Below are 17,167 nucleotides of genomic sequence, written 5' to 3' on the forward strand. Positions count from 1 at the left end.
TTCAAACTGTTTAAGTGCAGTCACCAGCTTAGTAAGGGTTAAGTCCTCTCTACCCAAAAGATTCCTTTTTTCAGCGTTATATTTAAAATGCAAACTTCCCAGAAATAGTACAAGAAACTCTTCTTCACCGATTTCCCCTCCTACAGCCTTCAACTCTGATTCCATATCTTGCATTTTCTTAAGGTGTTGCAAGAGGGTCATATCTCCAGACATTTTATTTGCATACAGTCTAGTTTTTAAAATCATTTTCTGGGTTTTTGACACAGTTCCAAATTTCTCATTGAGTGCATTCAGCATTTTTCTGCTGGTATTATTATTCAAAATTATTGCAGTTTCTTCCGGATTAATCGCATTGGCAATCAAATTCATTGCCTGGGCATCTGCAATCTTAAATTTCTTTAGGGCTTCTCTATCTGTGTCAGCTGGCGGGTCTTCATTCAAAACGTGATTCACCCCAATTGCTGTTAAAGCATTTTCCACCATTCTCTTCCATACTGGAAAGGAGGCTTGGGTGATATGGGGGACAGAAACGGATTGGGGTTGTTTTGAATTCATACTTCCCTTGTCGTTGTTCATTCCAGCGGCTCAGGGCTGCTTTCTTCCTTACAGGATCCAAGCGCGGCGCGCGGGGTTAAGTTTCCTGCCGTCCTTTGCAGACCAGGCTGCAGGCTCCGTCACAGGAAAATTCCCTCTGGGCGTTTGTAAATCCTTTCGTCTCCAGTGAAGATCCCAAAAGCAAAAAAAAAGGAGTGCGGTGTGATCCTATCTCAATAGCCAAAATAAAAACCAAGCGTACTCAGCTACCACTTATTGGGGGATCGGGGCCCCAGTTCCTGTAAAGGGAACCCCGATCTTTAATTTATCTGCTACCAAATCAGAGGGAATGGATCGTTCCTCTTGAACTATGAGAATTGAGATCACACACACGCACAAAAGAGGCAAGACGCATTTGTCTTGAAGTAAAACAATCTTTACTCTAACTCAGGGTAGGGAAAAAGTCACTGGGATACAAAACAAATAATATCTGTCTACATTCTATGTTTCCTATACTTGCCAAAAGCCTTTGGCAAGGCACTAAGCTTACTTACGAGTAGGCACCCTTAGCAAAAGGAGAGCCTCTCTCCATCCTGCCTGTTCAGCAGTCAAGCAAGCAGAAAAGTGATCAACTACTTTCTCTTCTAACAAAGAAATCGAAAGCAGTTGAACATGCAAAGTAGTTGTATACGTGACCCTCGGGGCACGACTGCAATGGCCACTACACTGACCAAATGGTCAGTTACAATATTAACCCTTTAACTGTCTGACATGTAACAAAGCTCGCTCTCTAATACCCAACACCAACACGGCCATTTTCTCCAGGTGAACTGATCTCAGTCGCCTGGAGATCAGTTGTAATCCAAGGAAATAGCCAGCCACCTCCTGGAGGTTGGCAACCCTATTCTGAACCCAGAGTTGGCAACCCTACCATTCATGCCATATTGGGGAATCACTGTAGACACTTGTTTTGCAAAATTGGAAAGAGAAACTTTAAATTGTCAGCATGTGGTATTCTGCCTTGGCTCTGTGTGCAATGCAGATACAGAATATAAACAGTTTTGAATACAGCTATTTAATGGTTGGTAACTCAATGGCTGAGAAATCAAATCACCGTGGCAACCTCGGCTGCCGTTTCCCAGAATGAATGTGGTTTGCAGAGGAAGGGGGAGAGAAACACATCAAAAGACTGATATTTTGACAAGATCATTGTTTGCGACAACACCATTTGCTTCCAAAAAAAAAAAGCTTTGTTCCATCTGAGTATCCTAGCTACAGTATTAAATGCCCTAAGAAAACCCGAGCATGAGAGCTGAAATTGATGCTATTGAATGGGCAGGGTCATCTCGGAGCACAAACCCATCCTTACGAGATGCTCTCTGCTCAGGCACTTGGGTGTAGCAGAACTGCATTGACTAGAAAACAGAGCTGAAGCGGGAAGCTGATGCGGGTGGGGGGGGGGAACCCACACAGTCACGTAGCCCGGCTGTTTCGAGAGTATAAAATTGCTCCCCACAGAACACAGGAGAGAGCTCTGCTCAGCCAGTTAGCGCGTGGAGGCTGGACGCCTCGAGTTTCTTAACAGAGGCTGCAGATTGGAATCAGAGGCAAGAAAAGGTGGCAATAGGGATACTGTCAGACTCGCGCATTTATTCAGATGACCGGGGGGGGGGGGCATTTAAAAAAATGGTTTAAATATCTTTGTTGCTGAGGGTCATTCTTTTCCCACTGATTTTTTCCCCCCTTAAAACAAGGAAGCGCCTACTGAGGCAGTGATTTTAAGAGGGAGACCGACACAGTGGGGGCTATTTAACGCTTTCCCTTTGTGTTGTTTTTCTACTCATAAGAACATAAGAAACTGAGGCCATGCTGGATCAGACCAAGGTCCATCAAGTCCAGCAGTCTGTTCACATAGTGGCCAACCAGGTGCCTCTAGGAAGCCCACAAACAAGACGACTTCAGCAGCACCGTCCTGCCTGTGCTCCACAGCACCTAATATAATGGGTGTGCTCCTCTGATCCTGGAGAGAAGAGGTACGCATCATGACTAGTATCCATTTTGACTAGTAGCCATGGATAGCCCACTCCTCCATGAACATGTCCACTCCCTTCTTAAAGCCTTCCAAGTTGGCAGCCATCACCACATCATGGGGCAGGGAGTTCCACAATTGAACTATGTGTTGTGTGAAGAAATACCTTTATCAGCTCTGAATCACTCACCCTCCAGGTTCAGCAGATGACCCCACGTTCTAGTATTATGAGAGAGGGAGAAAACCTTCTCCCTGTCCACTCTCTCCATGCCATGCATAACAGACCTTAACAGACCGACAAATGTTGGAAACCCTTGAGAGACAGAAGTTTTCAATAAACTTCCTTAGAATTTAATCGTGCCTCTTGAATTGCTTACAAATTGTAAAAATGTCTCTCCCAGCTTAGAACTGCAGCTTGGTCTAGCCAGTCATGTTATATAGGGTACATGTTCACAAGTACTCTTTCCATGACGGTCCTCCTTCGAAGAACAAATTTCAAGACTATTCGTCTCTAAGGTTGGGGATCTCATTTTGCTTTGCTTTGATTTCTGTACAAAACCCACCACAAGAACACCCTGCAGTATACACAAAAGAATTAGGAACAAGAAGATGGATCTCTAGAACTATGGCAGCACAGTCAAAATCAATTTAATACAACCCTTTACTGTATCTCTTACAGCTCTGGCAATGTTGCATCTGCTTACCATGTCTGTCAAGGAGTGGGGTGACTGAACGAAGACTGAAACCACCTGAAAAAACCAAAGAGCACATTCTACCAGGGGCTAAAAAGAATGACTGCAGGAAATGTGTTGTCCACCCCCAAGTTAAATACCTCGCTGCTCCCAAAAACAACCACATCGTTGGTACAAGGGACTCGGCCTTGATCCCAGTTGGAAGCGTTTTCAAAATTAGTGTTTGGGATCCATTGTTTATACACAGCTCCTGAAGGCCCTACCAAAAAGACAAAGAAATACAGAATATAATGTCAATAATTTAGGATGATCTAACTCTCAGCAAAACACTGTGCCAGATTCTCAGTGATAGACATTCAAATCCAGTAGCACCGTAAAGATCAACAAGATTTTTGGGGGGGGGGGTATAAGATTTCAAGAGTCAAAGCTCACTTCGTCAGAGCTTTGACTCTCAGAGGCTCATCCTCCCCAATATCTTGTTGGTTTCTAAGGTGCTACTGGACTCAAATCTAGCTTGTCTACTGAAGACTAACACAGCTACCCCCCAAAACTATCTCCAGTTACTGAATTATGTTAAGGCAGCCTCTCCAACAGACTGGACTAGCCCACTCAAAAAAATCTAGCAGTCTATTTTCTCCCTCTCCCATAATACTAGAACATGGGGTCATCTGCTAAAGCTGGAGGGTGAGAGATTCAAAACAGATAAAAGGAAGTATTTTTTCACACAACGCATAGTTAAATTGTGGAACTCCCTGCCCCAGGATGTGGTGATGGCTGCCAGCTTGGAGGGCTTTAAGAGGGGAGTGGACATATTCATGGAGGAGAGGGGTATTCATGGCTGTTAGTTAGAATGGATACTAGTCATGCTGCATACCTATTCTCTCTGGTATCAGAGGAGCATGCCTATTATTTTGGGTGCGGTGGAACACAGGCAGGATGGTGCTGCTGCAGTCGTCTTGTTAGTGGCTTCCTAGAGACACCTGGTTGGCCACTGTGTGAACAGACTGCTGGACTTGATGGGCCTTGATCTGATCCAGCACGGCCTTTCTTATGTTCTTATACATTCCAGGTATTGTCACATGTTCCCAAAAATGCTACTTCAAGGACTATATTGTCTACTCAGACTAGCAACGGTTCTCCAGAGTCTCAGGAGGAGGTCTTTCACATCACCTACTGCTTGGCCCTTTTTAACTGGAGGTGCCGGGGATTCAAACTGGGTCATTCTGCATGCAAAACAGAAGCTCTTCCATTGAGCTGCAGCCCCACACTTTCCACCACCATCTGGCAAACATGAAAATGAAGTTTTCAAGGAATGGGGCAGGGACTCTCCACCTTGGGGAAATAAGACAGATTTGATTTCTGCCACTTCAAAAGACAGCTGTCACCATGGTCAGTCACCAGGTTTGCAGATCACCTCTGCCCATTAGCCATGAAACGTGCTGCTTGGTTGCTGGAAACCAACAACTCAGCCCCAGGAACCTTAATGGTTTGACAGTCATGGGTCTTTTATGCATGGCTGTTTCACTCGCAGTCACTCCTCTGATGTCTTTGGGTCTTTGTTTTGAGTATGTTTTGAGAGTTTCCGACTGTCAGAGGTCACCTCACTCTCGCCCTGCATTTCCCCCGCGTTTTCAGGGACCTATTTTATCTCGAATTTGAAAACGTGGGCAAAACGCAGGGAAACTTAGGGGGCTAGCGAGGGGACCTCTGATGGTCAGAAATGGCATGTATAATCAAAACAAAGACCCGAAGGCGTCTGAGAGGTGACCATGAGGGAAACAGCCATGTGTAAAAGGCCATAGTGGCTTTTGGTAAAGATTTCAGCAGAGAGAGCAAGAAAGAGATGCCACTCCGCATCCATAGACAGCAAATAGAAGTTTTTGACCAAAAACAGAAAATTCAGTTTTTTGATGGTATTCTGCTCTCTCTCTCTCTCTCTCTCTCTCTCTCTCTCTCTCTCTCTCTCTCTCTCTCTCTCTCTCTCTCTCTCTCTCTCTCTCTCTCTCTCTCTCTCTCTCTCTCTCCCTCTCTCCAATTACTGCATGGAGCTTTAAAAAAATTCCAGGCCCCTTCCTAACCTTGTTCATCTCACAGCAAAGTATCCTCTATTACTATTTATTTGCAGAAATTGCTGAACACCTCTGCCAGGGAACATTCCAAACGAAAAAGAATAGGGTTCCTTCCAAAACCCACAAACTACTTTCAAACCTCCTACCAGCCTACAAGGTGACTATTTGAATGGCTGATCTAATCTGCCCCATGACTGTATATTCCATAGCACCCACTGCCAGTGATTGACAGTGAGATCCTAAGCAGAGTTACATCATTCTACGTCTGTTGAAGTCAATGGGCTTAGAGGGTGTAACTCTTACTCTACTTGGGGCTGCATTGCAAGTCGCCACAAAGCTGAAGGGTGGTTTTGAATAACATAGCATGGTTTTTAATAAGACCGTTCTCTGGTGGCACAATGCCCTGGGCCAGCCATAGTAGATATTTAATTGGCTTCATTCCTACCTCTGGGCTTTAGGCAATTTGTGTGTATCCAATATAAAGAGAATCTATTGCACAGTGTAAATTCTGTAAAATCAAAGCAATTCTTAGAGAATAATTTTATTCCCTCCCCACCCTCAACAGTTTTAAGTATAGTTTTCGACAAGGAAGGCTTGTGTATGTTTTTCGTTAATTAAGAAATTTTTGCCATTTGCTCATTAGAGAAGATAGTGGTTAAGAGGGGATATCTTCAGTTTCATGATATGCAATTAGCTGTGTGCAAGGAATCCCTGGAGAACAGAGATTGGTGCTGAGCACTGACATACTACACAATCAAGGTAAACAACAAAGAAAGAAGAACAGACTGTTAGTTGATAAGCAAGATAGTTGTAAACCTGGCTCTTTCTTTGGAGGAGGGTTTCCCCAGTCCTCCACGTGAGCGGGGGACTCTAATCTGGTGAACCGGGTTGGTTTCCCCACTCCAACACATGAAGCCAGCTGGGTGACCACGGGCTAGACACAGGTCTCTCTTAGAGCTCTCTCAGCCTCACCTACCTCACAAGGTGTCTGTTGTGGGGAGAGGAAGGGAAGGAGATTGTAAGCCAGTTTGATTCTCCTTAAAAGATACAGAAAATTGGCATGTAAAAACCCACTCTTCTTCTTCTCCTTCTTCTCCTTTTGAGCTTATCTCTCACCACTGTTGACAACCATGGGGCTTCACTAGGATTCCCAAATCCCTCTTCACCTCCAGCGGGAGGTTTTTGGAGTGGAGCCTGAGGAGGGTGGGGTTTGGGGAGGGACTTCAATGCCATAGAGTCCAATTGCCAAAGCGGCCATTTTCTTCAGGGGAACTGATCTCTATCGGCTGGAGATAAGTTATAATAGCAGGAGATCTCCAGCTAGTACCTGGAGGTTGGGAACTCTAGGCTTCACCTAATGGGATGTTCCTCCATACCAAAAATATATTGTTTAAAAAATTGTGTCAGGGAGAAGACTTGAGGAGAACCCTTTTACCTGACATCTAGTTTTCCATGTTAGGGAGCTAGGGATGGGCTATTTTTCTTTGGAGGAGTATTTAGTCATGCACACCACCTACTGCCATTTCAAATGACATAGTTTGGCCACCTCAGTACAAACAGGGCAGCCTCAGGTTGCCAACTCCAGGTTGTGAAATTCCTGGAGATTTGGAGGTGGAACCAGGGGAGTGTGGAGTTTGGGGAAGTGAAGGAGCTCAGCAGGCATGTGATGCCAAAGAGCCCACCAATTTTTTCCAGGGCAACTGATCTCTGTAGTCTGGGGATTGGGTATAATTCTGGAGGTTGGCAGTCCTAGCAACTGAAAAGCAGGAACAACCAAAGTGGTAACTGACTACTTCCCTGGAATTCCTCATTAGGTGATACCTGGAGTAAGATCCACCCTACTTAATGATAATAGGTAGGGTTGCCAGCCTCCAGGTAACAGCTGGAGATCTCCTGCTATTACAACTGATCTCCAGCCGATAAAGATCAGTTCACCTGGGGGAAATGGCCGCTTTGGCCACTGGACTCTATGGCATTGAACTCCCTCCCCAAACCCCGCCCTCCTCAGACACCACCCCAAAAACCTCCCGCCGGTGGCAAAGAGGGACCTGGCAACCCTAGTAATAGGGCTGTTATATATACCTCTCAACATAACGGAAGAACAAGTTATGAGTCTTGCCTCTTCCACCCAAGATATTCAGACTGGGCACAGGTGTTTCAATTGCAGTCTGGAAAGTGTGTGACATAAGGGTTTTCTGAATGCAATCCTAAGAACACTTTCCTGGGAATATGACCTGCTGAATAAAACAGTACTTGCTTCTGAATAGAACTGCTTAGGCTCACTTCCATTATTCCCTTAGATGTCCATTACAAATTCCCAAAACATTAAGACAATGAAAAGTGCAGGCAGTTCAGTGTAAAAGCTGGAATTATGAGCCACCCAGGAAGTTCTGGGTTCAAATCACAGCTTATACACAGACTCATGAAGGGGTGTTAGACAAGCCACTATTCTCTCAGTCCTCCAACACCAAAATGGGAATAATCATGCTGATCCGGCTTATAAGGCTGTTATAAAGAAAAGAGGCATAACAGAACACTGTGTGTGGGGTGTGTGAGTGTATAAATGCGTTATATATTAATAATTATTAATAATAATATATTCTGCCAGGAAAATATGTATTTCATTTGATTGCACTGTATTCCTTCTTGTGGCAAAGTTACCATTCTATTTTATAGAACGGAACCAAAATTGCATATTGCAATATAATATTGCCGCGTCCTCTGCTGGAGTGGTTTTAACTTATATGAGGCTCTTTCTTTGCCTGCAGCTTAATTTTAACCTGTTATGAACCTTAAGTGTTACTTTTTATTATGTCATCTTTTTTCATCATCATCATTATTATATTTGCAGGTTTCAAGAGGGCAGCCGTAGCACTGCTGCCTTAATGCAGCTTATACATTTCTATAAATATCCCCCATTCTGCTTTAATCAGTCCTCCCACTACGGAATCATGGTCTTTGAATGTTAAATAGTCATGCATATTCAACAGAAGTCGGCTCTGAGTGCATAGCTTCAGGCTTTACATTGTGGCGGGGGTGAGGAAAGGGGGGAACGGGAAAGGAAGGACACGAGAAGGAACCGAAAAGAAAATCCAAGCTGCAGAGGAACGGCACACGGTATATCCATACCATCGCTCCATTGTCTTCTCTTTGTCCATCTGGAAATGAGTTTTCTTTCCTGCATTTTAAATAAGTCATGAACGCCCGAGTCCATAGCTCTATTGAATATTATTCGCGATGAAAGGGACAAATAATTGCCCCAGATATGCCTCAATGCGATTTTACTTACCAAGGAGATGTAAGAAAAAGAAGAGGAGAAGCGGAGTCTTCATTTTGCAGCCTACAGATATTGCACTTTGCCTTTCCTTGGTCTCCCGATGAACTTTGGACTGTGCAGTATCGCATGACACTTGGGAATTTGCAGGGGACTGTGCAAAGCAACAAAGTTCATTGCAAGGCAGTTTAATAAGGCTGGGACACCAAGCGCTGGCTCTTGAGGGAGGCAATGACAGGAATATGCCGGGGCAGAGGGTCTTACACTACCCAAGACTGGCAGAGGGTCTTACACTACCCCCGCAGTGTAACCGTTTTCCCTTTACATGGGATACCCAAGAAAGTTGGGGTCAAAGAATTCTCAATAGTTAAAGGTAAAGGTAGTCCCCTGTGCAAGCACTGGGTCATTACTGACCCATGGGGTGACGTCACATCACAACGTTTCCTAGGTAGACTATGTTTACAGGGTGGTTTGCCATTGCCTTCCCCAGTCATCTACACTTTACCCCCAGCAAGCCGGGTACTCATTTCGCTGACCTCGGAAGGATGGAAGGCTGAGTCAACCTTGAGCCGGCTACCTGCAACCGACTTCCGTCGGGATCGAACTCAGGTCGTGAGCAGGGCTTTTGACTGCAGTACTGCAGCTTACCACTCTGCGCCACGGGGCTCTCTTCTCAATAGTTATATCATACAGATTTCCAGATTAAGGAGATTATTAAGTGCAATTTGATGGCACCAGCAACAAACGGCAACAGTCTTGACTGGAATGGGTTTAAGGAACATTACCATTCCAGTCTTGTTCCATCTACACTGGCTCCCAGTTTGTTTCTGGCCTCAATTCAAGGTGCTGGTATTAACTTTAAAGCCCTATATTGCTTGGAGCCAGCATAGTTTAAGGACCACCTTCTTCAGCGTGGTGTAGTGGTTAAGAGCAGTAGTTAGGACTGGTGGACTCTGATCTGGAGAACCGGGCTGGTTTCCCCACTCCTACACATGAAGCCAGCTGGGTGACCCTGGGCTAGTCACAGCTCCCTTAGAGCTCTCTCGGCCCCACCTACCTCACAGGGTGTCTGTTGTGGGGAGGGGAAGGAAAGGTGATTGAAAGCTGATTTGATTCTTCCTTAAGTGGTGGATAAAGTCAGCAAATAAAAACCAACTCTTCTTCTTCCCATATGAACCTACCTGTCCACCCAGGTAATCTTCAGAGGCCCTGCTTTGGGTGCCCTCACCATCTAAAGCTAGATGAGTGGCAATGCAAGAAAGGGTCTTCTTGGTCATGGCACCCAATCTTTGGAACTCCACCCCCAAGCAGATTTGTCTGTCTCCCTTTATTACTGTTTCCCGCCAGCAGGTGGAGACTTTTTTTGTTTTTGTATACCCCCAGCAATTGTTATTGGGCCTCCTTCCTGGTTTGGGTGTTGTGTGTTCATGTGTTTTTATTGAATTATTTTATATATTATTTTAAATGCTGTTTTAATGTTCAAATGTTTTAATGTTTTGATGCCCGCTGCCCTGGGGACTTTATTTAGGTGGGAAGGCAGCATAGAAATGTTTTAAATAAAATAACTAAACATTGGACCAATCCTAGTTTTTTGTGCTCTGATTGGCAGCCTCTACCGAAATTCTCAAGCAAGAGGTCTTTTCCAGCCTGCTACATAAGATCATTTTAACTGGAAGTAGCCATGATTGGGCAAACCAAAAAGGCTGAGAGCACAAAAAAGCAAACAAAAAGCCAGAAAAAAATAGCATGATGCAAAAGTAGTATGAGCCCGGCTTTGCTGGGGGGGGGGGGGGGAGGATATATGATTAACAAACAAATAAATAAATGTGTACATGAACAAATTCCATTAGGTGCACAAAACAGAACACCAGTAATTTAATATATAAACACATCATAAACAGGAATCGATTGTGCACATAACAACAAGATAACACACACTGCCAAATACAATAAAACAGAATGCCAAACATGTTTCTGCACAAAGCCTTCTTCAGTGGGTTAGAACCATAATTAGCACAATCATATCTAACTCACACCGTAAAAGACATAACAAATTGAAAGAACCAGCAAGATAACCGAATCAGTTACTTGGAGTGAATTATATACTCATTATATAAAACAAAGCTTCAAATATTTCCACATCTGGGTACCTCTGGGCCAATTAACAGCATCAGTATACATGTGTGAGTATCTTGCCATGCTAATATCAAATAACCTGGATAGCCCAGGCTAGCCTGATCTTGTCAGAACTTGGAATCTAAGGTCAGCCCTGGTTAGTACTTGGATGGGAGACCACCAAATCCAGGGTTGCCATGCAGAGGTAAGCAATGGCAAACCACCTCTGACATCTCTTGTCTTGACAACCCTATAGGGTTGCCATAAGTTGGTTTCAACTTAATGGCACTTTCCACCAACATCTGGGATTGAACCTGAGAATCTACACATGCATAGTATGCACTATGCTAGAGAGTTATTGGCAAACACCAATCAGGACCTGATAGTAGACACCTAAGACCAGATGGTGATTGGCAAGTAGATAACATGCAGCAACTGCCATGAGCCCTATAATTGTATGAATCAGTTCCAAGAGTGTGGGAAGGTGTGGAGAGTGAAGGATTTGAGGTCAGTGATGCGGTTCTACTGCTGATGCTAAGAAGGTTGGGTGACCACCCAGGAACCATATAGAAGCCTCTCTGAGCTCTTCAGAGGAAGTATGGTAGAGAAATAAACCTATCTCTGCCACCTTGGTGTTCTACTGCCATTACAGGATCTAATCTTGACATAGTCCACAGATAAACCACTTGACACTAGCCATACACTGGTGGGAAGCAGATGTGTAACACAGAAGAAGAGTTGGTTTTTATATGCCGACTTTCACTACCACTTAAGGAAGAATCAAACCAGTTTACAATCAATCAATCAATCAATCAATTAACCTTTATTGGCATGTACTCGGAAACATGACATAAGCAGTACACAAAATTCACTGCCCATACATTTTCGATTTAAATATGGTTTAGACTTTAGTCCTTATATTGACAACTTCCATCAAAAATTCAGCCACCTTTAAAGTGACTTCAGGAATAGTATCATTCAACAAAAACAGACATACAGAGAATTCTTGGCTAGATTTCATTTTATCAGTCAAGGGTAGAATTGTTTTTTTATGAAAACCGTCGTGGGTTTACAATCACCTTCCCTTCCCCTCCCCACAACAGACACCCTGTGAGGTAGGTGGGACTGAGAGAGCTCTAAGAGAGCTGTGACTAGCCCAAGGTCACCCAGCTGGCTTCATGTGTAGGAGTGGGGAAACCAACCCTGTTCACTAGATTAGAGTCCACCGCTCATGTGAAGGAGTGGGGAATCAAACCCGGTTCTCCAGATTAGAGACCACCGCTCTTAACCACCGCTCTTAACCACTACACCACGCTGGCTCTCTCTCAACTCAAAGGTCTTATGTTGATACATTTTCACATCCCTGCAAAAAATGCTCCTGTGTCACAACTAATAAAGAGAGTGGAGTAAAAAGCCCAGGGGACCTGTACTGCTGTGATCACTTCAAAGGCCCTAAGGAAAAGAAATATCACAGGGCAGAATACTTAAAGATGTGGAAGAAAATGAATAGAAAATTAATGCTAGACTAAGCAGTACTCTCCTCCTCCTAACATGCAAAGACCTGCCAACAAGTCCTAGAATCCAGGTGCTTGGCGGCAAGTCACAATTCATTTACTCCAGAGTAGTTCCATTAAAATTAATGGGGCTGCTCCAATGGAAGTGGGTTGTAGATTAGGGCTATCAGATCCTTAGTCTGAAATTGGTTTGGGAGATATCGTTAAACCTTAATTGAATTTCATTCATTGTTTGTAAAATGGTAACATTCTGTAGAACTGTGAAGCATTATCCTTTTATGCTCATTCCCTCTCTGAAATGCCTGTTATCTTATAATTACTAATAATGGTGTCAAATGAGGTTTTCTTGTCTCCCCCCCACACACATACACACAGTTAATGCTCTCAAACAATAGCGAACAGAAAACCTTGCACGTTGTACTTCGGACACTGAATGATTTTTATTATTACCTGACGAACTCAGTCGCGGCTCCGTTTCCGTCCCAGCGAAGACAACGGCAAGGCTAGAAAAGAGTCAAAAGGTGATCACAGGTTGTAATGTGAACGGGTGGTGGTGGAGAAGGAGGTGGTACGTGCGTTCTCATAATGTTCTCGATCTGAAGGGGAAAAACGAGGACACGTTCTCGGAGGAGACATTTGTAACACCTTCCCTGGTAGCGCAACAGGTGAGCAATAAGAGTTTCCCCATACTGCCAATTTTCTGCATCAGGAGGACACGTACCCCTGTGGAGCTGCTGCTTATCCAAAATAAGAGATTTTTGTGAAAGGCAAAGAACAGACTTAAAGGACTGAGGGAAGAGTATTGGTTCATAAAGTGCTGGGTCCTGTAGGCCCAGTCTGCTAATGGTGACATGGCCCCTGGCACACTTTGAAAGCGCTTCTGTCCAGGCTGGACTGGCATCAGCATACCTTGAGGTAGGGCAGCTGCCAGGCCCAAGGAGGGTTGCCAACCTCCAGGTACTAGCTGGAGATCTCCTGCTATTACAACTGATCTCCAGCCGATAGAGATCAGTTCACCTGGAGAAAATGGCCCCTTTGGCAGTTGAACTCTATGGCATTGAAGTCCCTCCCCTCCCCAAATCCTGCCCTCCCTAAAAACCTCCCGCCAGTAGCGAAGAGGGACCTGGCAACCCTAGGCCTACGGTTGCCAACCTCCAAGTACTAGCTATTGTGGGAGGGGAAGGGAATAGGGTTGCCAGGTCCCTCTTTGCCACCGACGGGAGGGATTTGGGGAAGGGAGGGACTTCAATGCCATAGAGTCCACTTGCCAAAGCGGCCATTTTCTCCAGGTGAACTGATCTTTATCGGCTGGAGATCAGTTGTAATGGCAGGAGATCTCCAGCTAGTACCTGGAGATTGGCAACCCTAGAAGGGAAGGTGATTGTAAGCTGGTTTGATTCTTCCATATAAAAACCAACTCTTCTTCTTCTTCTTCTTCTTCTTGTTTCTAGAATGTGTAGCTCCATCCAGATAATGAAGCTGTAGGATCCAATCCAAGCTTATTTATTAATTTTGTTTATGTTATTTATCGTCTGCCTTTTTCACTGGAACTCAAGGAGGATTATACACAGTAAGTAGATACAATCAACAGGATGGGACATCCAATAACCAATGCAATAGGATTTACATTGTGGAACTCTGGAACCAACCAGAAATCTCAAACAGCAGAAAGCAAAGCATAAGTATTAACAGGATGCATTAAATGATGCAGAAATAACATAGTAAGATCCTACTTACAGCTAGGATTACCAGGTCCCTCTTCGCCACAGGTGGGAGGTTTTGGGGGTGGAGCCTGAGGAGGGTGGGGTTTGGGAAGGGGAGGGACTTCAATGCCATAGAATCCAATTTCAAAGCGGCCATTTTCTCCAGGGGAACTGATCTCTATCGGCTGGAGATCAGTTGTAATGGCAGGAGATCTCCAGCTATCACCTGGAGGTTGGCATCCCTACTTACTGCAGCAGTTAGTATGAACTATACACAGTGGTATAGTCCACAGTCCTTATCCCTTCACCAAAGCATCGTTGTGAAACATTTTGTCACAGTACTGCCCTATTTCCTGTGTTAAAAGCCCTCTTGAATAATTCAGTTTTGTACAGTTTGTGAAAGGCCAGGATGGTTGAAGCCTTTCTGATCTCATCAGGCAGGTCATTCCATAAGATGGGGGCCCCAACTGAAAAATGCATATGTACAGGCAATTGTTGATTTTGCCCATTTTCAGGGTGTCACCCGCATAAGGCCCTGCTCAGATAGACAAAACTGTCACAGTAGAGCATACAGGGAGAGGCAGTCCGCAGATACGAGAGACCAAAGCCATGAAGCACTTTGTATGTGATAACAGATACATAAATTGAGCCTGGTAACTGATGGGGAGCCAATGGAGTGAATACAGAATGGGATTAATATGTATGCTCCATCTTGTGCCTGTGGCATTGTGTGCCAACTAGAGACTGTGTTGGCTTCGAGGGGACACCACTGCTCGTGTGGAAGAGTGGAAATCAAACCCAGTTCTCCAGATCGGAAGACCTGTCAAGACCTGGGCTATTCAGGCTGCTACAGGGTGGTTTTTACATGTGACCAAATAGCTTGACTTGAATGTGGCCTGATTGCTCCCCAGGGATGTGGTCCCATGGAGAATAGGTAGTGTGCATCGGGACTTCCACAACAAGAGCCACAGGTCCTTGATGTCATGAGTGTTGCTTTATGAGCTGCAGATAAGCCTGCAGAAGGGTGCCAAGCCCTGCCTCCTGGAAGGATTCTAGTTCAGTAGCACAGCGGATGATGGATAATTCTCTAATACCATTTCCCATGCAAGGACTGGGGACAATGGACTCAGAAAGATGACAGGCTGTCCTTCTGATGGGCCATGACAAGGATGGCTTTCTGGGGTGCTTAAATCAGTGTCGTAGCTATATCATTTCGGTCTGAAATAGTGAAATGTCTAACGGTTGGAATGGGGTTGGATATTCCATGTAAACCCGAGATATTCTTGTTAAATCTGGTACCTAATCTAGCTAAAGATCAACTTTGTATGGTGTTACATATGATAACTGTGGCTAGAACGACCTTTGCCAGTCACTGGAAACAAAAATCAACTCCAAAGATAGAGGAATGGCTGGTTAAAGTTAAAGAAATATATGTTTTAATTAAGCTAACAGCATATCAGAAAAATAGAGATACAATAAGATTGGATGCGGTATGGTCACATACAATAAGTAAAATAGAGGATTTAATAAATAAGGGCGGGAAAGAGGAATGTGTTGCGCTCTGTCAGGACTTAATGATGAATATGAAGACATAGAAATAAGCTGTAGCATGGGAGACTTTATCTTATTTTATTATGTGTGTGTGTGTGTGTGTGTGTGTGTATATTTATTTATTTATTTATTGTATCTTAAATTATGAAGACTGTCAGTAATTCTGCTTTTTTTAGTTGTTATTGTCATTGGTTTTTTCCCAATAAAATTAAAAAAAATCAGTGTTGAATTCCAGGGAAATCACCCGCATGACGGTTTTCCCATGCCCGTAGAAATTGGCGGGTTGTGAAGGAAAGGGATGCATGCTCGTAAAAGCTTCAGGAAAGAAGGATGGCTTCATACCGAGGCAAGAATAACGGCACGGCAGCGGAGCGTGAAACGATGACCCGTTGCGCCATTCGGTAATGCATCCAGTGCGCAGCTGGGCATCCTCTTAGAAACTCCCCCTAAATCTCCAGAAATACCCATAAAGAAAAGCAAGTGGTGATGCTTTGCATACACTGGAGAACCAGCTGGGTGAGCGGAACACAAACCAAAGGGAAAATTTCTGCAGGCAGAGGATTGGAAAGAAAAAACAAAACAGCTGCTCTCAAGGCACCAAGGCAGCACCATTCCTCCTGGTCGAAAAAATAAACAAATAAAATCCAAACGGCACCCACTCCCACCACTGAGTATCTAAGAATCAATTAAAATAGTCAATCCACCACATTTTGATGGTGCTCAAAACCTGTTACTTGAAGTGGCTTCTTTACTCTACCTGAGTGCCAGGAGTAGGGTTGCTATGTCCCCCTTCGCCACCGGCGGGAGGTTTCTGGGGTGGAGCCTGAGGAAGGCAGGGTTTGCGGAGGGGAGGGACTTCAATGCCATGGAGGCTGGAGCCCAATTGCCAAAGCAGCCATTTTCTCCAGGGGAACTGATCTCCATCAGCTGGAGATCAGTTGTAATAGCAGGAGATCTCCAGCTAGTACCTGGAGGTTGGTCAGGTAAATTTACGTATGTGTGTGTGTGTTAAGTCAAGTCGCTTTCGACCCATGGCGACCCTATGAATGAAAGTCCCCCAAAATGTCCTATCTTTGACTGCCTTGCTCAGATCTTGCAAATTGAAGGCTGTGGCTTCCTTTATTGAGTCAGTCCATCTCTTGTTGGGTCTTTTCCTGCTGCCCTCAACTTTTCCTAGCACGACTGACTTTTCCAGTGACTCTTGTCGTCTCATGATGTGACCAAAATACGATAGCCTCTGTTTAGTCATTTTAGCTTCTAGGGTCAGTTCAGGCTTGATTTGATCTATAACCCACTGATTTGTTTTTTTGGCAGTCCAAGGTATCCATAACACTTGATAAAGCTAGAATTTTATAGAAAAACCAATGATACTAACCCAGACCAGTTGTCTGAATTATTTAAGGTTAGGAAACGTATTACCAGAAATGAATTGCATGCATCCTTTTTGGCGGATTACATTAAAGAGGGCGTTATCCCACGGGGTCTTAGGATCCAGAAAGCTCCCACCCTATTTAGACAGAACCAAGCCCTCTGTTTGCAAGGGGAACTAACTCTGGTTAACCTACACTCTTGCATTTGTACATCACAGATATGTGAGTTAGTATTTAACTATTGTTCTTGGTGTGAAATGGGGAGGGGAAGGGGTAAGTCATGCACATAAGCCAGACAAGGTGAGTTCATATACAT

At 44.3% G+C, this 17,167-nt stretch overlaps 1 protein-coding gene across 1 annotated transcript in view; it reads right to left on the bottom strand.

Moving 5' to 3' along the window:
• AMN (amnion associated transmembrane protein) overlaps positions 1-8,656 on the bottom strand; it is a 78,612-nt gene extending 69,956 nt beyond the window's left edge. The window contains exons 1-3 of the mRNA XM_056850684.1: positions 8,614-8,656; positions 3,396-3,514; positions 3,268-3,312 (exon numbers count right to left, since the gene is read on the bottom strand). Coding sequence (XP_056706662.1) covers positions 3,268-3,312; positions 3,396-3,514; positions 8,614-8,656 — 207 coding nt within the window. The remainder of the gene's footprint in view (positions 1-3,267; positions 3,313-3,395; positions 3,515-8,613) is intronic.
• Positions 8,657-17,167: the final 8,511 nt, after the last annotated feature.

Source organism: Euleptes europaea, chromosome 6, assembly GCF_029931775.1.
Source record: "Euleptes europaea isolate rEulEur1 chromosome 6, rEulEur1.hap1, whole genome shotgun sequence".
In the NCBI taxonomy this organism is placed as follows: Eukaryota; Metazoa; Chordata; class Lepidosauria; order Squamata; family Sphaerodactylidae; genus Euleptes; species Euleptes europaea.